The sequence below is a fragment of the Salmo trutta genome, chromosome 37 (genome assembly GCF_901001165.1).
Source record: "Salmo trutta chromosome 37, fSalTru1.1, whole genome shotgun sequence".
Lineage (NCBI taxonomy): Eukaryota > Metazoa > Chordata > Actinopteri > Salmoniformes > Salmonidae > Salmo > Salmo trutta.
This window is the reverse complement of record NC_042993.1, coordinates 6,590,017-6,611,567: the sequence shown is the minus strand read 5'-3', so window position 1 is coordinate 6,611,567 and position 21,551 is coordinate 6,590,017. Positions and strand designations below refer to the sequence as shown.

The 21,551-nt window shown below is 46.3% G+C and overlaps 2 protein-coding genes across 2 annotated transcripts in view; both read right to left on the bottom strand.

Annotated features, from left to right (window-relative positions):
• Positions 1-936: 936 nt before the first annotated feature.
• The window catches only part of LOC115176441 (collagen alpha-1(VI) chain), a 34,222-nt gene continuing 13,607 nt past the window's right edge, over positions 937-21,551 (bottom strand). Inside the window, exons 7-18 of the mRNA XM_029736484.1 lie at positions 21,309-21,362; positions 17,275-17,337; positions 15,712-15,740; positions 15,511-15,573; positions 15,348-15,398; positions 5,949-5,988; positions 3,634-3,642; positions 2,971-3,117; positions 2,781-2,887; positions 2,505-2,682; positions 2,134-2,305; positions 937-1,779 (exon numbers count right to left, since the gene is read on the bottom strand). Of these exons, the coding sequence (XP_029592344.1) occupies positions 1,340-1,779; positions 2,134-2,305; positions 2,505-2,682; positions 2,781-2,887; positions 2,971-3,117; positions 3,634-3,642; positions 5,949-5,988; positions 15,348-15,398; positions 15,511-15,573; positions 15,712-15,740; positions 17,275-17,337; positions 21,309-21,362 (1,353 nt within the window). The 3' untranslated portion in view covers positions 937-1,339. The remainder of the gene's footprint in view (positions 1,780-2,133; positions 2,306-2,504; positions 2,683-2,780; positions 2,888-2,970; positions 3,118-3,633; positions 3,643-5,948; positions 5,989-15,347; positions 15,399-15,510; positions 15,574-15,711; positions 15,741-17,274; positions 17,338-21,308; positions 21,363-21,551) is intronic.
• Positions 14,727-21,526, bottom strand: LOC115176740 (collagen alpha-1(VI) chain-like). Its single transcript, XM_029736984.1, has 7 exons — positions 21,309-21,526; positions 20,044-20,106; positions 17,275-17,337; positions 15,678-15,740; positions 15,511-15,573; positions 15,348-15,398; positions 14,727-15,198 (listed from the first exon to the last, which is right to left on the bottom strand). Exons 1-7 carry the CDS (start codon positions 21,345-21,347, stop codon positions 15,193-15,195), a joined length of 348 nt encoding a protein of 115 aa, XP_029592844.1. The 5' UTR covers positions 21,348-21,526; the 3' UTR covers positions 14,727-15,192.

Here is a 21,551-nt window from a genome sequence, read left to right as displayed (position 1 = left end):
TATAAAATAAAACATTTTCATGATCCCTGCTTCTTATTATTCTCAGAGTACAGTTGGAGCCAGATATACTAAATACATGCTATTTCATAAGGGAATTAATGAGTACACTGACTGGCATCTGGGATTTCAAACAGCTGATTTTCTAACTCTGTCCATGGTGCTGAAGTTGGATACATCCTGAGGTCAGTAGCCCAACACCCTCAGATAAGTACGGAGTACGAGGGGAAGCCAAGGGTCTTTTTGGACCGATCTGTAAAAGGTCCTTCTACAACAACTATCACTAATCACTTGGTAGAACAGAATAGCAGTATTTTCCAAATGTATGTTCGAGCTCATCTACTCATCCCTCTTTTCTCAACACTCCATCAACACTGCCCTCTAGTGCATTTTATTGGCATGTCTGGGTAATTCTTTCACTAAATGGCCCTGCATATATTTGAAAATAATATATTGTATTGTATTCAGAATTAGCTAGTTAGTGTGTCCAATATTTCATTTGTCAAGACCTCCAGCAAATTTGAGCAAAAGAAAACTGTTCATCTTATCACCAAACTTACAGCGAAACGTTTATTCATCTACCCAAGTGCTTCTTATGACAAACATATTCATTTTATTTCACATGAAAAGCAGGAGGACCTAAAAGGCAGAAGGAAAACACAAAAGTATAAAATGTGCACCATATCTATCTAATTTCTGAATGGCCTAATACATGGCACAACCGGACAATTCATAGACATTTCAGTAGTAGGGAGGTCTTTAAGAGCGTTAGAGAGCTACAGAGAGCTTCAGAGAGCTTTACAGAGCTTCGGAGAGCTTCAGAGAGCTTTAGAACGCTCCAGAGAGCTTTAGAGAACTTTAGAGAACTTCAGAGAGCTTCACAGAGCTTCGGAGAGCTTTAGAGAGCTTTACAGCGCTTTAGAGAGCTTTAGAGAATGTTAGAGAGCTACAGAGAGCTTCAGAGAGCTTTACAGAGCTTCGGAGAGCTTCAGAGAGCTTTAGAACGCTCCAGAGAGCTTTAGAGCACTTTAGAGAACTTCAGAGAGCTTCACAGAGCTTCGGAGAGCTTTAGAGAGCTTTACAGCGCTTTAGAGAGCTTTAGAGAATGTTAGAGAACTTCAGAGAGCTTGAGATAGCTTTACAGAGCTTCGGAGAGTTTTAGAGAACTTCGGAGAGCTTTGGAGAGCTTCAGAGAGCTTTAGAAAGCTTTCTAGCCAGGCTCTGCATGACCACCTGTCTGGCCAGGTCACTGTACAGCGCCACTCGGTGGACACGACTATCCCCAACGTGGTATTCAAACTCGTTCGCCTGTCCCGTCACCAGGTGGCACACGCCCGCCTCGTCAAAGCCCTCGCCCACAGTGACGGCCAGTAGCTGTGTGTTCTCTGCCAGGGCGGCGGCTCCGGGGATAGCAGCCCGGGCAGAGGCCACAGACCTGCCGTCCGTGAAGACCACCACTTTTCTGGGGACAGCAGAGCAGCCCTCCCTCTGGAGGGTGGAGGTCAGGAAGGCCAGGGCAGCCGGTGGCCCCGTCCATGTAGAGCGTAGCTGCTAGCCCTGTTAGCACATCCTCAACCCTGGCAGCGAAGGGCACCTCCACTCTCTGCTGCTGCCCATCGCTGTACTGCATGACGGACAGGCGGAGCAGCCCTCCCCGGTCCTGTGACAGCAGCCTGGCGGCCATGTTCTCAACAAACTCTCTGGCTCTGTAGAAGTTGACCTGGCCCACACTGGAGGAGCCATCCAACATGAAGACTATGTCTGTAGCTTCCTGGAAGTTGGCTGGAGGAAGAGTGGACTATTTTAGAACAGCAGTTGGGGTTCAGATACATGTACATACATTCCACTAAATCTTTAAATTGCAGTACTAGGCTGAATGCTAAATAAATAACGTATTGTAACGCATAGGAAACTGTGACCATAAAAACAAGGGAGAGGAGCAGTCTTACATGGACAGGTGTAATCAGGACATTTCTTATCTGTAAACACAACCCAGACCTTAGTTGAGAGCATAGGAACATAGCATGTAGCTAGCTCCTGATATTGTAAATTAGGGTTAGCCTGTACATAGACTACCTTGGCAGATGTAGCTAGCTCCAGATATTGTAAATTAGAGCTAGACTGTACATAGTCTACCTTGGCAGATATAGCCAGTAACGCTGTTGAAGAAGGAGTCCTCCAGCAGTTGCACGTGGTCTGTAATCTTCAGGTAGAGTCCAGGTGAGGCTGTGCCCAGACAGGTGATCTCCTCCAGCATGGTGGCGTAGGACGCCTGTCTGAAGATGTCACCTATGCCAATGCCCACCACCTGAGGAGCCAAGATGGAGGACATACTGAGGCTTTTACACAAAATGGCGGACCTGGAGGAGAGAGAGATGGTTCTCTTTATGTCTAATGAAATGGACCCTTAGTCCTGACATCATCTCTTCATCCCCAACCTATACATGTCCTTCAGCCCAATGCCCACTCTCCCCATCCCATTGCCCAGTCCCATTGCCATCCCTCACCCTTATATTGGGCACAGAGCAGAGCGGTTTGGCGTCCCGGCGGGTGTCCAACCATCCGTCCGTCAACACTACAGCCACCTTTCGGTTCAGCTGGGAGCTGCCGAATGCCTGCCAGGCAAAATCCAGCGCCTCTCCCGTGTACGTACCACCGGCAAACCAGCGCATGTTTCTCACCAAGCTGCAAGTATGGGACATCAAACACAACAGTTAGTCAGTCAGTCAACTGATATCAGGTAACTGCTGTACTTTGGACTTTTGACTCTTATCTGGTCTGACCTTTTGAGCTGTGCTCCTGTGGTGATCTTGGGGTCCTCCATAGATACCAGCTCCTGGGTGCCGTCATGGCTGTACTGAACTACACCCACTCGTGATCCTAGCTCCTTCTGCAAACAGAAACAGACACAGAAACAACATTTAGTTAAGGCCCCTCTCTCACCCAGGGAAGTCAGGACAAATGTTCACCGACCTTGTCTTTGCTGAACTTGGTAATCTTGTTGATGATTCGAATTCTAAACTCTTTTTCCAGGGTGAAGTTCTGCAGCCCAACGCTCTCTGAACTGTCCAGTACAAAGAGTAGCTTCACCGGACCACACTCACACACTGTGAATGCCAGTTACATTATCATTATAATAATATCATTATATATTCTGAGCATCATACACCATATGAATAGTACAGATGAAGGATCTTAATTTGATCACTCTTTTGTTGCTGAAGAATGTCCTGCACAGCAGGAAATGCTAACTTGGAGTGTGTTCGAGGTTTAAAAAGGCTTCTAAAGTTTGTAATTTACACTTTACAAAGTCAGACTTGATTTGCCCTAATGAAAAATGTATCAACCCCTACAAAAAAATCCCAGTTAGCTATAATCCACATAATAATTCACATTCCCTGTTGCTGCAGGATTTTTTTCCCTGCTGTAGCAAACTGTCTCAAATTAAGATCGTACATCTATGTGACTATGTACAATACATGCTGTGGATGTAATTTGGTGCCTCTGAGAGTCTCTCACTGGCATACAGATGGAAATTGAATCTTGAAAATTTAAACTGAAGGTCATGCAAGGATGTAAAATAATGCCATGTGTAACTGTTAAGCGCTAAAACTTTGTATGGGTCCAGGAACTTACCACAGCATGCTACAAGAGAAAAACAAAGACATTAAATCAAGATCCACCCTGATTGATATCTAAATCCCAGCCCCGTCATTTACAGTTTTTTTTTTTACAATCGCTAACATCCTTTTGTCCAATCTGAGGTCACATTTTCAGAACTCTAAACACAATTAGCACAACATCTGTCTGTTGTGGACCAGGCCATTAACACAACATCTGTCTGTTGTGGACAAGACCATTAACACAACATCTGTCTGTAATGGACCAGACCATTAACACAACATCTGTCTGTAATGGACCAGACCATTAACACAACATCTGTCTGTTGTGGACCGTACCATTAACACAACATCTGTCTGTAATGGACCAGACCATTAACACAATTCATGTTGTTTTCACAGAATATTCAGTCAATTAACACGTTTCTAAAATGCTTACATTTTCTTTACATACAAGCTTACACAATACCAAAATGATGGATCTTTCTTGTCTTATTTACAAATGCTTGCACACAGCATGCCAGAAATTAACGTAATTTATGTAGACGAGGCAGGGTTTAACCTGGCAACACCACACCACCGTTCTCCACCGTCTCGCTCTGGAGTTCAGGACCTTGGCCGCCGGCGCAGGGTGGAACGGCAGGGCCCTGATTGACCACTATAGGTGCAGCTTACGGGAGGATGTCCGCAGGGAGCTAGCATGCAGAGACGCTACCCTCACCCTGGACCAGCTAGTGGACATGTCCATAAGGTTGGGCAACTTGCTGGCTACGCGCGGGCGTTCGGATCGGGTCCTGTTGGTTCCACCCCCCAGCGCCTCCGCTCCAACCCCATGGAGTTAGGTGGTGCTGCAGCGAGTGCGATCGGAGGAGGAGCCTCCTCCTGCACTGTATGTAGTCGGAGAGGGCACACTGCCGACCGGAGCTGGAGGAGCTTGTCTGGGAGTCGAGACGGCAGGCCGAGCACTGTTCGGACACCCCAGGTGAGTCAGCACCAGGCTCACCCAGAGCCCCGTTGGTCACATGTATGTGTTAATTTCTTTCCCTGAGTTTTTCCCCCATTCCCAGCATAAGGCGCTAGTAGATTCAGGCGCAGCGAGGAATTTCATGGACCGCGGTTTTGCGCATAGGTTAGGAATTCCTCGGGTTCAGATGGACAAACCCTTCCATATGCACTCCCTAGATAGTCGACCATTAGGGTCAGGGGTGGTCAGGGAGGCCACGGCTCCACTCGACATGGTTACGCGGGGGGTCATGAGGAGAGAATTAGTTTCTTCCTCATTGATTCTCCTGTGTTTCCGGTGGTGCTGGGGATTCCCTGGTTGGCCTTTCACAACCCCACTATTTCGTGGCAACAGAGGGCTCTAAAGGGGTGGCCAGAGGAGTGCTCAGGTAGGTGTGTGGGAGTTTCCATCAGTGCAACGACGGTGGAGAGTCCAGACCAAATCTCCACCGTGCGCATTCCCTCCGAATATGCCGATTTGGCTATCGCCTTCTGGAAAAAGAGGGCGACCCAATTACCACCTCATCGACGAGGGGATTGTGCGATTAACCTCCAGGTAAACGTCGCACTTCCCAGGAGTCACGTGTATTCCCTGTCACAGGAAGAGATGTTGGCTATGGAAACATATGTCTCTGAATCTCTGAGGCAGGGGTACATTCGGCCCTCCACGTCACCCGCCTCCTCGAGTTTCTTTTTTGTGAAGAAGAAGGAGGGAGGTCTGCATCCGTGCATTAACTATAGAGGTCTAAATTCGGTTACGGTGGGGTATAGTTACCCGCTACCTCTCATCGCTACGGTGACTGAGTCATTTCACGGAGCACGCTTCTTCACAAAACTGGATCTCAGGAGCGCGTATAACTTGGTGCGTATCCGGGAGGGAGATGAGTGGAAGACAGCATTTAGTACCACATCCGGCCATTATGAGTACCTCGTCATGCCGTATGGGTTAAAGAATGCTCCAGCCGTCTTCCAATCCTTTGTAGACGAGATTCTCAGGGACCTGCACGGGCAGGGTGTGGTGGCTTATATCGATGACATTCTGATATATTCCGCTACACGCGCCGCGCATGTTTCTCTAGTGCGCAGAGTACTTGGGCGACTGTTGGAGCATGACTTATACGTCAAGGCTGAGAAATGCGTGTTCTTCAAACAGTCCTTCCTGGGGTATCGCATTTCCACATCAGGGGTGGTGATGGAGTGTAACCGCATTGCAGCCATGCGTAATTGGCCGACTCCCACTACAGTAAAGGAGGTGCAGCAGTTTTTAGACTTTGCCAATTACTACCGGAGGTTTATCCGGGGTTTTGGGCAGGTGGGTGCTCCCATTACCTCACTGCTGAAGGGGGAGTTGCTGGCTGTCGTAAAGGCTCTGAAAGTGTGGAGACATTGGCTTGAGGGGGCTCAACACCCTTTCCTCACCTGGACTGACCACCGTAATCTGGAGTACATCCGGGCGGCGAGGAGACTGAACCCTCGCCAGGCAAGGTGGGCCATGTTTTTCACCAGATTCAGATTTACGATATCGTATAGACCAGGTTCCCAGAACGCTAAGGCAGACGCACTGTCCCGTCTGTATGATGCAGAGGAGCGGCCCATCGATCCCACCCCCATACTTCTGGCCTCTTGTCTGGTGGCGCCGGTGGTGTGGGAGGTGGACGCGGACATCGAGCGGGCATCTTGATCAGAGCCTATTCCGCCTCAGTGTCCTGCTGGACGGAGGTAGGTCCCGCTTGGTGTCCGCGATAGATTGATTCGGTGGGCGCACACGTTACCCTCCTCTGGTCATCCGGGTATCGATAGGATGGTGCGAAGCCTTAGGGGGAAGTACTGGTGACCCACTTTAGCTAAGGACGTGAGAGTTTACGTTTCCTCCTGTTCGGTGTGCGCTCAGTGCAAGGCTCCTAGACACCTGCCCAGAGGAAAGCTGCAACCCCTCCCCGTTCCACAGCGGCCTTGGTCACACCTATCGGTAGACTTCCTGACCGATCTTCCTCCGTCCCAGGGGAACACCACGATCCTGGTCGTTGTGGTTTTCTAAGTCCTGTCGTCTCCTCCCTTTGCCCTACAGACTGCAGAGGCCCTGTTTACACACGTCTTCCGGGACTACGGGGTGCCTGAGGACATAGTTTCTGATTGGGGTCCCCAGTTCACGTCCCTGGTTTGGAGGGCGTTCATGGAGCGTCTGGGGGTCTCGGTAAGCCTGACCTCTGGTTTTCACCCCGAGAGTAATGGGCAGGTGGAGAGAGTAAACCAGGATGTGGGTAGGCTTCTGCGGTCGTATTGCTAGGACCGGCCAGGGGAGTGGGCGAGGTACGTTCCATGGGCAGAGATGGCCCAGAACTCGCTCCACCACTCCTTAATGAACATTTCTCCCTTTCAGTGCGTGTTGGGGTATCAGCCGGTCCTGATACCATGACATCCGAACAAGACTGAGGCTCCTGTGGTGGAGGATTGGGTGAAGCACTCGAGGGAGACCTGGGAGGCTGTCCAGGGGCACCTAAAATGGGCCGAAGGCCGGCAGAAAATCAGCGCTGACCGCCATCACAGTGAGGCCCCAGTGTTCGCACCAGGGGATCGGGTCTGGCTCTCGACCCGAAACCTGCCCCTCCGCCTGCTCTGCTGGAAGCTGGGTCCATGGTTTGTGGGGCCATTTAAAGTCTTGAGGAGAATAAACGAGGTGTGTTATAGGTTACAGCTCCCCCTTATTACCGTATTAACCCCTCGTTTCATGTGTCTCTCCTCAGGCCGGTGGTAGCTTGTCCACTTCAAGTAGCTGAGGTGCGGGAGGTCCCTCCGCCCCCCCTGGACATCGAGAGGGCCCCGGCGTACACAGTGCGATCCATACTGGATTCCAGGCGTTGGGTGAGGGGCCTGCAGTACCTCGTGGATTGGGAGGGGTACGGTCTGGAGGAGAGATGCTGGGTGCCGGTGGAGGACGTCTTGAACCCATCTCTGCTGAGTGAGTTTCACCGCCTCCATCCAGATCACCCTGCGCCTCGTCCTCCGGGTCGTCCTCGAGGCCGGCATGGGCGCGCTGTGGAAGCCATGCGTCGGGGGGGGGGTACTGTCACGACTTCCACCGAAGGTGGCTCCTCTCCCTGTTCGGGCGGCGCTCAGCGGTCATCGTCGCCGGCCTACTAGCTGCCACCGATCCTGTGTTCATTTAGTTGATTTCGATGGGGTTATTTACACCCCGCTGCCTGCTAGTTTTTGTGCGGGATTGTTCAGTGTTACTTGGTTAGGGGTGCGTGTATGCACCACGGGGTTTTCTTTGCTCACGGTAATGTTACCGTTTTGATTTATTTAGTCTAGAAGTAGAGGTTTCTCCTCCGTGTGGTGTGTTTCTTCCCTGTGTGTGGCGACTTCGTTTTAGCGTGTTTCCCCACATGTTGTTTTTGTTTGGGACTCCTTGAATAAACGATTGTGCCACTGGGAATTCCTTGCTCTCCTGCTCCTGTTTCCTGCACCTCCCTCCTACTAGGCAGTTCGTAACACTCTGAGGATGCGGCTAGGGATGCCGTCTGGGACGGCAGCCTTGCAGGGGTTAACACGTTTAAATGTTTTACTCACGTTGGCTAAGGTGAAGGAGAGCCCGCAGGTTTTGGTAGTGGGCCGTGTCAGTGACACTGTATTGTCCTCAAAGTGAGCAAAGAAGTTGTTTAGTTTGTCTGGGAGCAAAACGTCGGTGTCCACGACGAGGCTGGTTCTCTTTTTGTAATCCGTGATTGACTGTAGACCCTGCCACATATGTCTCGTGTCTGAGCCGTTGAATTGCGACTCTACTTTGTCTCTATACTGACGCTTAGCTTGTTTGATTGCCTTGCGAAGGGAATAGCTACACTGTTTGTATTCGGTCATGTTTCCGGTCGCCTTGCCATGATTAAAAGCAGTGGTTTACGCTTTCAGTTATGCCCGAATACTGCCATCAATCCACGGTTTCTGGTTGGGGTTTAATTAGTCACCGTGGGTACATCACCGATGCACTTGCTAATAAACTCGCTCACCGAATTAACGTATACATCAATGTTGTTGTCTGAGGCTATCCGGAACATATCCCAGTCCACGTGATCGAAGCAATCTTGAAGCGTGGACTCAGATTGGTCGGACCAGCGTTGAACAGACCTGGGCACGGGCGTTTCCTGTTTTAGTTTCTGTCTATAGGCTGGGAGCAACAAAATTGAGTCGTGGTCAGATTTGCCGAAAGGAAGGCGAGCTTTGTATGCGGAGCGGAAGAGTAGCAATGATCCAGAATTTTGCGAGCCCGGGTCGCGCATTCGATATGCTGATAAAATTTAGGGAGCCTTGTTTTCAGATTAGCCTTGTTAAAATACCCAGCTACAATAAATGCAGCCTCAGGATATGTGGTTTCCAGTTTACATAGAGTACAATGAAGTTCTTTCAGGGCCGTTGAGGTGTCTGCTTGGGGGGCATATACACGGCTGTGATTATAATCTAAGAGAATTCTCTTGGTAGATAATGCGGTCGGCATTTGATTGTAAGGAATTATAGGTCAGGTGAAAAAAAGGACTTGAGTTCCTGTATGTTGTTATGATCACACCACGACTCGTTAATCATAAGGCATACACCCCCACCCTTCTTCTTACCAGAGAGATGTTTGTGTCTGTCGGCGCGATGCATGAAGAAACCAGGTGGCTGAACCGACTCTGATAACGTATCCCGAGTGAGCCATGTTTCCATGAAACAGAGAATGTTACAATCTCTGATGTCTCTCTGGAAGGCAACCCTTGCTCGAATTTCGTCTACCTTGTTGTCAAGAGAATGGACATTGGCGAGTAGTATACTCGGGAGTGGTGAACGATGTGCCCGTCTACGGAGCCTGACCAGAAGACCGCTCTGTCTGCCCCTTCTGCGGCGCTGTTGTTTTGGGTCCCCTACTGGGATCCGATCCATTGTCCTGGGTGGTGATCCAAACAGAGGATCGTATTCCAGAAAGTCGTATTCCTAGTCGTAATGTTGGTAAGTTGACGTTATGCTTATATCCAATAGTGCTTCCCGGCTGTATGTAATAAGACTTAAGATTTCCTGGGGTAACAGTGTAAGAAATAATACATAAAAAAACAAAATACTGCATAGTTTCCTAAGAATGCGAAGCGAGGCGACCATCTCTGTCGGCACCATCACGATCCTGTGGTTCATTAAGTACCAGTAGGACATGATTCAAGTTCACTTGAATCTCTTTGACAGGCATGGCGCTAGGATTTTCTCTCCCGGTGCTAAGGGGGAGCTTGACCAATACGTGGGGGATGCTAAGAAAATAGTTGATTTTCATGACTTCAGAGTTATAAGGAAGTTCTCGTTTCTTCAATAAAAGCAGATATGGCACACAGCACATTCAATATAAATGTAGTTTAATTGAATTTGGCCAAAGAATATTAAACAAAATAGCTATAAGCCTAATACAAGTGACCACAAGGCAATGACAAAAATGTCTTTCACTTGCAATGGTGCAAGACTTCAGCACCAAGCACTGCATGGGCGCTGTCCGGTGCTGAAGTCTTTCAGCAATAACAACACAATACATCCAAAATGCGACAACAACAAGAACTGCATTTATTCTATATGCATAATCAGACAACTGTGTATTGGTAATAATGTTTCGGATGAAATGGCTATCACAACGTCAGAAATGATACTAATAATATCCAAAGTGCAGCCACAACAAGAAGTGCATTGACCCTATGCCTGTCAACTGTGCACACATGGTGTAAAATGAGCTGGCTATCATCACAATCTTAGCGATTATGTTTAAAGTGCAAAAATACTTGGCCGACAATATGGCCGACAATATGCATGTATCTTCTTGTTCCATCCAGATCAGCACGATTGAATCATATTCCCACCACCAGACAGGCGCACTCTGTCAATTAAAAGGCCTTTCAGTTACTCACCAAGTGTTGTTTTATAGAAGGACGGTACGTCTGTTGTGGTTTAGTGCAAGTTAGTCTATAATCTTCTGGACATACAGGGCCTTGGTTCTTTCTGCGTGTATGGACAGGCAGGCAAGGTTGCTGAGTTGAGGTTTTGCCATTTTGTTTCTCATGTAGGTTTTTACACGCCGCATGCAGGAAAAACTGAGCTCACATGATGCGGAGGTTACTGGCAGTGTGACAGATATGCGTACAAGTTTATAGATGCCCACGAAGGAGTCTTTGTAAGTTTTAAGCATGGACAGGATCGCCAGTGTGCTGCTAACTGTTTTTCTGATTGTCCTCTCTGATTCAATAGTGCTGTGCCATGGGCACAAGGCTCTCCTTTTGAAGGAATCTGGCATGCTTGTGGTTGAGGGCTGACATTCCCATGAGAACTGTACCAGCTTCTGTGGAAAAGCATTGGGTCATTTCATTCACCAGTCGGTCAATGACAGGGTAGAACGTGGACGTTCGGAGTTAATCCGGAGAGGACATGGATGGATGTTCGGTTTGAATTGGAGCTTCAACTATAAAGTCCTGTAGATGGCGAGGATGTTGGGATTGTCTCTTCTCTTGTGGGGGCGGTGGCGGTTGAACGACGAGATCGACCTTTGCGCACAGGGCCTCTGCCTTGCTCCATATGGCCGTGTGCTTTTCTTTTATGCTCATGATGACGGAGTGTGCGAGGTCAGTGGCAGTCTCGAGCAAAAGATCAGGGGTCTGTAGAGTGTCAGACATGAACTTTGCTGTGCAGAACAGATCCTCAAACAGGATAAGGTGGAGGATGAATTCAGCATCAATGAGTGTGAGTAGTGACTGCGCACGTCAGTCGATATGCGTGAATTTGGCTGCGACTTAATGTCTTAAGGTTGCAATGATGGCTGGGAGGGTTTTTTGCACTGCTCACAGCGAGTAGTACTGGCAGGACCATCGAGTATCAGACAGTTTCTTGAGTTTAATGGGCTGCTGTGAAGGCTGAGGAAAACTTAACGCATTTACCTTATTGGTTGGATATTTAACCTGTTGGGCCTAGGGGGCAGTATTTGCACGGCCGGATAAAAAACGTACCCGATTTAATCTGGTTACTACTCCTGCCCAGTAACTAGAATATGCATATAATTAGTAGATCTGGATAGAAAACACTCTAAAGTTTCTAAAACTGTTTGAATGGTGTCTGTGAGTATAACAGAACTCATATGGCAGGCCAAAACCTGAGAAGATTCCATGCAGGAAGTGGAAATCTGATTTGTGGAATCACTTTCAACACTTTGCCTATGAAACACACCGTGAGTTAGGAAGGGCTAAATTAATCCTAAGGCTTCCACTAGATGTCAACAGTTTTTACAAAGTGGTTTGAGTCTTCTCCGGTAAAAACTGACCGAACGAGAGGCCTGGAAATTTGGTCATAGGGGGAGGGCCATTACTACTATGACGTGGGCGCCCGTGGGTACCCTTTCATTCCGAAACGTTTAGTAAGACAATGCAATCGTCCGCCTTGAATATTATTGAAGCTCTGATTGAAAAAGGCCCTAAAGATTTGTTATACAACGTTTGACATGTTTGAACGAACGTAAATATATATTTTTTGCACATTCGTGACGACAAGTCCAGCACGCTTCAGTACATTATGAGTAGCCTTCGGAACGCGCTAACAAGAAGGAGCTATTGGGACATAAATTAACTTTTTCGAACAAAACTACATTTGTTGTGGACCTGGGATTCCTGGAAGTGCCTTCTGATGAAGTTAATCAAAGGTAAGGGAATATTTACAATAGTATATTTGATTTTAGATGGTTCCAAGATGGCGCTAACCTGTATCGCCTAGCCTATTTTTCTGAGCATAGCACCTCGTTTATTGCAAAGTGTGATTTCCCAGTAAAGTTATTTTTAAATCTGGCAATGCGGTTGCATTCACGAGATGTTAATCTATAATTCTTTGAATGACAATACTCAATTTTAACAATGTTTTCGAATAGTAATTTTGCATATTGTAGCGCTGATTCACCGGAAGCATTTGAGGGAAAATATTTTCTGAACGTCACGCGCCGATGTAAAATGCTGTTTTTATATTTAAATATGAACTTTATCGAACAAAAAATGCATGTATTGTGTAACATAATGTCCTAGGAGTGTCATCTGATGAAGATTGTCAAAGGTTAGTGCTGCATTTAGCTGTGTTTTGGGTATTTGTGATGCATGCTAGTTGCTTTGAAAATGGCAGTGTGATTATTTTTGGCAGGGTACTCTCCTAACATAATCTATTGTTTTGCTTTTGCTGTAAAGCCTTTTTGAAATCGGACAACGTGGTTCGATTCAGGAGAGGTGTATCTATAAAATGGTGTAAAATAGTCATATGTTTGAGAAATTGAAGTTATAGCATTTATGAGGTATTTGTATTTCGCGCGACACGATTCCACTGGCTGTTGACTAGGGTGGGACGCAAGCGTCCCAGGTTCCCAGACAGGTTAACAATTATTTACTTAACAAACAGTAAGATATTTCTGTCCTGCTAATGCTGTGTTTTATGGTCTCCACTCTAGCACCCTGCAGCTAATCTGGGCTTATGGTTTTACTAGAGATAGCTTGAGCTGATAATTGATTGATGTCTCGGTGATAAGAAACAAAACAGCCACATTCCATTCTATGATTAGTGGTGCATATGAGACATATGTCTCCGGTCTGATTGAGCCTGCATTCCATAGACAATATATGGTGTATGTTTAGCCGGGATAGAGATAGCCTGGAGGAGCAGAACAAAGGCCTCAGTATTCCTAAGTATCCTGGCATCTGGGAAACTGAGACAAGGTGGGGTTAAAACAACACCAGAGGCAGATGACCAGGAGATGAACCCAGAGTGGCTTAGGATGGCCCTTAGTCTGAATGGGAAGGGTGGAGCCAGCCATGACAGCATTTTTAGGTCTACTATATATACACATCTCTGCATTTCTGTAAAAGTTAAGCTCTCAGCAACACAACTTGGGGTGTGCGGTCGACGGTTTCATTATTGCAATAATTAATCGATGTTGAATAAAAATGATTGTTTGAATAATTGTCCAAGTCTCTCTCAGTGCTGAAATTTCCACGACAAGCGCCATGCCTGCTCTTTGAAACTTTGACTAAAAAGTTGAACACAGCTCGAGTAATTGGAGAGATGTTTCACTTTATACATATGCCAGAGTCACTGCTTCCTCAAAGACACTTATACTGGTCTGGCTGTTGATAAAAGCCAAGGTGTTGTTTGGATGTCAATGGCTAGTGGTGCAATCCAAATTTATTGGTCCAGACAAGGAGTTGGAACCAGTTCAGGGAATAGAACCGAAAACATTTTCAAGGAACAGAAACGGAACCGGGAGTGAAAGTGATCAATACTGTTCCAGAACAGAATTGTTATTTTAAAAGCATGGGAACAAGTTTATAACGTTATTTTTACGTTCCAGGCATTTTTTTCTAGTCCCACAAATGCAAAGTCCTCCCTCTGTCACTCAGAAATTTCTTCCAGTGTCTACCTGCAAGCTGAAAATCTTTACCAGTGTGTGTGTGTTTAGGCTACTGTAGCCCCTCCCCCCTCCAAAGCATAGGCTACTGTAGCCCCTCCCCCCTCCAAAGCATAGGTTACTGTAGCCCCTCCCCTCCAAAGCATAGGCTACTGTAGCCCTTCCCCCCTCCAAAGCATAGGTTACTGTAGCTTCTCCCCCCTCCAAAGCATAGGCTACTGTAGCCCTTCCCCCCTCCAAAGCATAGGCTTCTGTACTGACGTTACCATAGGCTACTGTACAGACGCTACCCTAGGCTACTGTACTGATGTTACCATAAGATACTGTACTGACGTTACCATAAGATACTGTACTGACGTTACCATAAGATACTGTACTGACGTTACAAGCATGATTCAGAAGATAGGGAGAGGGATTTAATTAGCTGGAGAATAATGAACTTTTACAGTACTAGTTAAGAATTCTATAGGCCTAGTTATCACGTTTTACATTGGATATGGTTACTACAAAAAAGTGTTTTTAATTCTGCTGCCGCTCTGCACACACAAGCTTGTTAGCTCAAAGGACATTCAAAGTTCCTCCATAGAAGCTCCTCTTCCTAGGTATAATTCTGTGGACCTAATTCAGATAACACATGTCATAACAAGATGCCCAGCGCTTCAAACCTCCTCCTCAACCTTCTCTCGCCACCTGCAAAATTTCAGTCGCCATAGGCTACAGTTGCCTGTCCACCATGCATGTAAACAACTAGTTTGCATGCTCTATCCACACTGATTGACAAAGTAATCTACTAAACTAAACCAGTTCATATCTTTATTTTTCTGGACATAACAGTGGAATGGAACAAAAAGAAGTGTTTCTGTTCAGAACGAAAGGATTGGAAAATAATTTGGTTCCAAACCCTGATCCAGACTAAAGTAAAAAAAAAAAAAAAGAATAATTGGGATTCAGCTTTACCTGATGTGAACTTAACCTTATACAATTACTGTAGTGCTCTCACATACATACTGAAGCTCTTCACTTTTGTGGGCCCAACTTAAGGCTAAGACCAGACAAGACCAGACCAGACCAGACAAGACCAGACAAGACCAGACCAGACAGACAGACAGACAGACAGACCTTTAAACCTGCAGGTCCTCTCAGACCAGGTTATCCCTGTAAGAAGAAATGAAAAATCTGAAATAGACAAATGAGGTCCATGGACATTTGTTCCAAACAATGTTGATAAATCATACTTGTAACTAAGAATAAAAACATGAATGCCTACTTATTGTTCAGAAATTCACTGCTGAAGAAAAACAGACCTGAAACCCTGGATATCCAGGTTGGCCTTCTCCCTGTGTTCCATCATCACCCTGAAGAGAGAATCAAGATAATATTGTGTATTCAGAATATTAGCCTAATGATAAATCAGATAACCTCTTCAATACAAACGTTCTGTTCTCCCATACCCCAGAAGTCACTCACCCTTTTCCCAATGGGCCCTGCATCTCCCGGTGCTCCTGGAGGCCCCCTGGGGCCCTTAACACCCTGGGGGGAGAGACCCTGGTCAAAACATGTATTGTAGTTTGCATGTGTTACCACGTGGTATAGCTGTGTCATCATTGAAATCATTAAATGACTGGCCATCGTACCTCAGGTCCGTGAGAACCTGGCTCTCCTCTGTACCCATTGAGCCCAGACACTCCACTCAGACCCTTTCAGGGGGAAGAAATGAAGAAAGGGGGTGGGACAATGACTGGAGGTAAAACATCGACCTGTATTTAGCAATAGCCCATGAGAGAGCTAGCCTGTTCTCCGAGAAGGTGTTGGTGGAAGCATATAAGAAAGAACACGTGATCACACAGAGTAATAGAGGACAGAGCTGTGAACCCACGTCTCCAGCCTGACCTTCATGACACTGTGCTCCAGCAGAGCCTGGGTCACCCATCTCCCCTTGACCACCTCTTATTCCTGTAGCACCTCTGTCCCCTCTCTCCCCCTACACCCTTGAGAGAGAGAGAGAGAGAGAGAGAGAGAGAGAGAGAGATCACCAGCTTGGATGTGAACAGCAATGTTCAGCTAAACAGCAACTTCCCATCGGTCAACAAGGCCATTTTACCATAATGTAAACATCAAATAAAGTGTTTACAAAAGCTAAACCAACTTTTTTGATTCATTATATACTAATGTGTTTTCTTTGACAGTGATACAACTATTTAATTCAGCCATTTAGTCAATGTAGAGCAGGGATCATCAACTAGATTTCTTGAGCAGATTGTCGGGTGGTCGGAGCATAGTGACAAATGGACTGCAAATTGACCGCAAGAAGCTTTGCTTACATTTGTATTCAATCACATGTTTCTCTATTATGCTTGTGAATACTTGGGAACAGATTTCTTAAATTCCCTTGGAGCTGATTTCCTGGTGTCCAACAATAAAAAATAAAAAGATGTCACTTATTTTTTAGAAAACTTGGGGGGTCAAATAAAACCACCCCCGGGCCAAATTTGGCCCACTAGTTGGGGCACCCTGATGTTCAGTGATCTAGTAAGATATGTGTCTTCCTGTGTCAGATTATGTGGACAGTGTTCGTCCTGGTTCTGGTGTTGCATTGATTCTAGAACTAGCTGAGTTCCACACCTCTGTGCCTGGCACTCCAGACGGTCCAAAGTCCCCCTGTAAAACACAGAAAGGTGGACAGGTGCCTGACGTCAAATCAAATTTATTTATATAGCCCTTCTTACATCAGCTGATATCTCAAAGTGCTGTACAGAAACCCAGCCTAAAACCTCAAACAGCAAGCAATGCAGGTGTAGAAGCATGGTGGCTAGGAAAAACTCCCTAGAAAGGCCAAAACTGAGGAAGAAACCTAGAGAGGAACCAGGCTATGAGGGGTGGCCAGTCATCTTCTGGCTGTGCCGGGTGGAGATTATAACAGAACATGGCCAAGATGTTCAAATGTCATTGTCCAATCGTTACGGCATAATTTTTCCATTCAACTATAAAAAATACACCTATACATTTATCACAACTGGCAGTTATCAGAATCTGCAACTTATTGACGATAGAGTTATTGAAGTGGTGTTGTTTTTACTTCGTCTCCTCGGTCACCCTTATTTTACAGACACAGATGAAACAATACAGCCACACAGAAAAGCTCTCCTGTGTGATAGATGGATGGATGATTGAATGATCAAATTATTGATTGATTAATTGATTAGTTGATAAATCGATAAATTGATTGATTACCTTGGCTCCGTTGGCTCCAGACACTCCAGAAACCCCTAGCTCCTCAGGTGTTCCCATCTCTCCCTGTGGACAGGAAGGTAAAATAGACACTTAAAATCTGTTGAGGACAGGCGTTCCGCTAGCGGAATCAGATGACACTCCTAGGACATCATGTTACACAATACATGTATGTTTTGTTCGATAAAGTTCATATTTATATCCAAAAACAGCATTTTACATTGGCGCGTGTGTCACGTTCTGACCAGCAGATGGAGCTAGTGTTTTAGTTTTGGGGTCAGGACGTGGCATGTTTGTGTTGGGAATGTTTGTGTGGATGATTGGGACTTCCAATTGAAGGCAGGTGTGTATAGTTGCCTTTGATTGGAAGTCCTATATAGGTGTGTGTGTTTTTCTTTGGGGTTGTGGATGGTTGTTTTGCACTGTGTTTTCAAGCCTGCAAACTGTTGCGGTTTTTGTTTCCTGTGGATGCTTTACTCTTTTTTTGTTAATTAAAATATGAGTATCCACACTTCCGCTGCGCCTTGGTCCTCCTTCCAACAGCACAAAGTATTTTGTGACAGAACCACCCACCAACACAGGACCAAGCAGCGGAAGAAGGCTGGCGAGGACTGGGAGACAGAGAGGCACCCCCAATAATTTTTTAGGGGGGGGCACAAGGGCTGTGTGACGGGGCAGGAGCTGCCCGCCTGTCAACAGTCGCCGGAGCTGCCCGCCAGTCAACAGTCGCCGGAGCTGCCCGCCAGTCAACAGTCGCCGGAGCTGCCCGCCAGTCAACAGTCGTCGGAGCTGCCCGCCAGTCAACAGTCGTCGGAGCTGCCCGCCAGTCAACAGTCGTCGGAGCTGCCCGCCAGTCAACAGTCGCCGGAGCTGCCCGCCAGTCAACAGTCGCCGGAGCTGCCCGCCAGTCAACAGTCGCCGGAGTGGCCAGACTGCCCTGAACTGCCGGAGTGGCCAGACTGCCCTGAACTGCCGGAGTGGCCAGACTGCCCAGACTGTCCCGAGCTGCCAGACTGCCCAGACTGTCCCGAGCTGCCAGACTGCCCAGACTGTCCCGAGCTGCCAGACTGCCCAGACTGTCCTGAGCTGCCAGACTGCCCAGAGCTGCCAGACTGCCCAGAGCTGCCAGACTGCCCAGAGCTGCCAGACTGCCCCGACAGCCAGGAACGGCCTGCACCTGAGCCACCTCCAGGATAGGTGGGTTGGGGAGGGAGGGTGTAGCAACCCTCCCTTCCCTCCCTTATTGTTTAGGGGTTATTGTTTATGGGTTTTTTGTTGGTGTTTTTCTGTTGGTAGGTGCATTCCGGGGACTGCACCTTGAGGGGGGGTACTGTCACGTTCTGACCAGCAGATGGAGCTAGTGTTTTAGTTTTGGGGTCAGGACGTGGCATGTTTGTGTTGGGAATGTTTGTGTGGATGATTGGGATGATTGGGACTTCCAATTGAAGGCAGGTGTGTATAGTTGCCTTTGATTTGAAGTCCTATATAGGTGTGTGTGTTTTTCTTTGGGGTTGTGGGTGGTTGTTTTGCACTGTGTATTCAAGCCTGCAAACTGTTGCTGCTGCTGTCGTGGTTTTTGTTTCCTGTGGATGTTTTACTCTTTTTTTGTTAATTAAAATATGAGTATCCACACTTCCGCTGCGCCTTGGTCCTCCTTCCAACAGCACAAAGTATTTTGTGACAGCGTGATGTTCAGAAAATGTATTCCCACCAAAACGTCCGGTGAATGAGCACATCAATTTACAAAAATACTCATCATAAACGTTGACAAAATACATAAAAATTATTTAAAGAATTATAGATACACTACTGCTTGATGGAACCGCTGTGTCAGAGTTTAAAATAGCTTTACGGAGAAAGCACATTTTTCAATATTCTGAGTATATAGTTCGCCATCAAAGCAAGCTATACAGACACCCGCCAAGTTCTGGGGTCAACTAAACTCAGAATTAGTATTATAAATATTCTCTTACCTTTGCTGATCTTCGTCAGAATGCACTCCCAGGACTGCTACTTCCACAAGAAATGTTCTTTTTGTTCGAAACAATCCATATTTATGTCCAAATACCTCCGTTTTGTTTGTGCGTTCAGATCACTATCCAAAGGCATAATGCGCGAGCGTAATTCGAGACACGAAAAGTCAAAATGTTCCATTACCGTTAGTAGAAACATGTCAAACGTTGTTTACAATCAATCTTTAGGGTATTTTTAACATAAAAATGCGATAATATTCCAACCGGACAATAGCGTATTCATTCCAGGAGAAAAAGAAGGAACGGCGCCCTCGCGGCTTCGCGCATCACCAAGCCCTTTGTCCTCAGGCAGTCCACTCATTGACTGAGCTACTATTCTCTGCCCAGTAACAGGAGAAGGATGAAAACTTTCTAAAGGCTGTTGACAGCCAATGGAAGCCTTAGGAAGTGCAACATGACCCCACAGAAATTGTAGTTTCAATAGGGATTCAAAAGAAGAACTACAATTCTCAGATTTTCCACTTCCTGGTTGGATTTTTCTCATGTTTTTGCCTGCCATATGAGTTCTGTTATACTCACAGACATCATTCAAACAGTTTTAGAAACTTCAGTGTTTTCTATCCAAATCTACTAATAATATGCATATTCTAGTTTCTGGGCCCGAGTAGTAGGCAGTTTAATTTGGGTACGTTTTTCATCCGGCCGTGAAAATACTGCCCCCTATACCTTAACAGGTTTTAAGTCACTCACACGTTAAATGCAGAACAGACAATTAAGGTGCTGGGTATGACAGAGTTACCTTTTGTCCAGGTAATCCATAAGATCCTGCATCTCCTTTCTGTCCCAGAGGACCTGGCTCCCCCTATCAGAGGAAACAGTCATTACCAACATCAACCAGTCTGAACTTAAATATGAATACTTCAGATATAACTAACAGCATTCATGTCACGTCCTGACAATAGAAATATGTTATTTTCTATGGTAGAGTAGGTCAGGGCGTGACAGTTTTTTTTTTTCTAGTTTAGATTTTCTATGTTATGTTCTAGTTTTTGTATTTCTATGTTGTGTTTTGTTTGGGATGATCTCCAATTAGAGGCAGCTGGTCATCGTTGTCTCTAATTGGAGATCATACTTAAGTAGGTGTTTTTCCCACCTGCGTTTGTGGGAGATTGGTTTTGAGTTAGTGTATGTTTCTACTCTGCGTCATGGTTTGTTGTTTTTGTTCGTTCAGTTTATTGTGTATGTAGTGCATAGTTTCACAGTGAAAATAAAATGTGGAACAACACACACGCTGCACTTTGGTCCGCTCCTTCCTCCGACATCCGTGACAATTTATCTACTATTTATCTAGTATTATTCTATCCACGTGGGAGACTGGTAAAGACTCCCAAAAGACCCCAAACAAATAAACTCCCACTCATACCCCAATCAGACATAAACAAACAAAATGGTTGTTCTTATCCACCTGGCTAATTACCCAACCATGGCACTCAAAATAACCCTGTCTCATCTTCTGATTTTGTTTGAATTGAATTGCTTTCAACCGCAGAATGAAGCACACCTGTTTTAACAGCATAAAGGGAATGACTATAAAGACTGCTGAGGACAGAGTTATGGGAATAATGTGTAGTATTGTAACTCCCTGTTTGCAATACATGTCAGTCTACTGACTGGCTCTGGCTCCTAGAGCGCTATTGGCTGCCAAGTGGTTCTTGGCTTTGGGGGGAAAATTCTGGGAAATGATGACCACTTGGTGTAACGCTCACAGAGTTTCACTGTTACTAGTCTAGGAGGTCATGAATACAGTAAGCCGTGGTGTGTTTGGGTGCATGTGGTGCGTGTAGTGTGTGTGTGGGTTCGTGTGGTGAGTGTGGAGATACGTGCACATGGGACAGAGTAGATCGTATTTTTTAAAGGGGGAGTGTGGAAGTGGGACTAAGGAAGGGCCGGTGGTGATCAGTCTGGAAAGACTGAAGAAAAGGAAAAGCAATAGGAAACGAGACAAGCAAAGTGTGATGTCTTTGACTCTGGTTACGTGCCCTTGCATCACTCCTATAGACTTACCTCTGCCCCCTCGTCTCCTTTACAACCAGGCAGCCCCATAACCCCAGGGAACCCCTACAGAGAGAGAAAGAGAGAGGGCGACGTGGGAGTTTACTGCACATTTCAAGGAATAACACTAACATGAGTGACCTCACTGAAGGTTTCCAGAGAAACAGAACTCTAATGTACTTTGTAATCTGGGCCAACTACACAGTTATCTGCTCTGAAAAACATCTGCTCTGGTCTGAGAAACATGTCAAGGGA

Bases quoted from the DNA above. Each gene is read 5' to 3' on its own strand.
- LOC115176740 (XM_029736984.1), bottom strand. From the start codon at position 21,347: ATGGGGCTGCCTGGTTGTAAAGGAGACGAGGGGGCAGAG. The intron at 20,107-21,308 runs GTAAGTCTATAG...TTCCTCTGATAG, and splicing joins AAGGAGACGAGGGGGCAGAG to GGGGAGCCAGGTCCTCTGGG. The intron at 15,741-17,274 runs GTAATCAATCAA...TCCCCCTGAAAG, and splicing joins CTGGAGCCAACGGAGCCAAG to GGTCTGAGTGGAGTGTCTGG.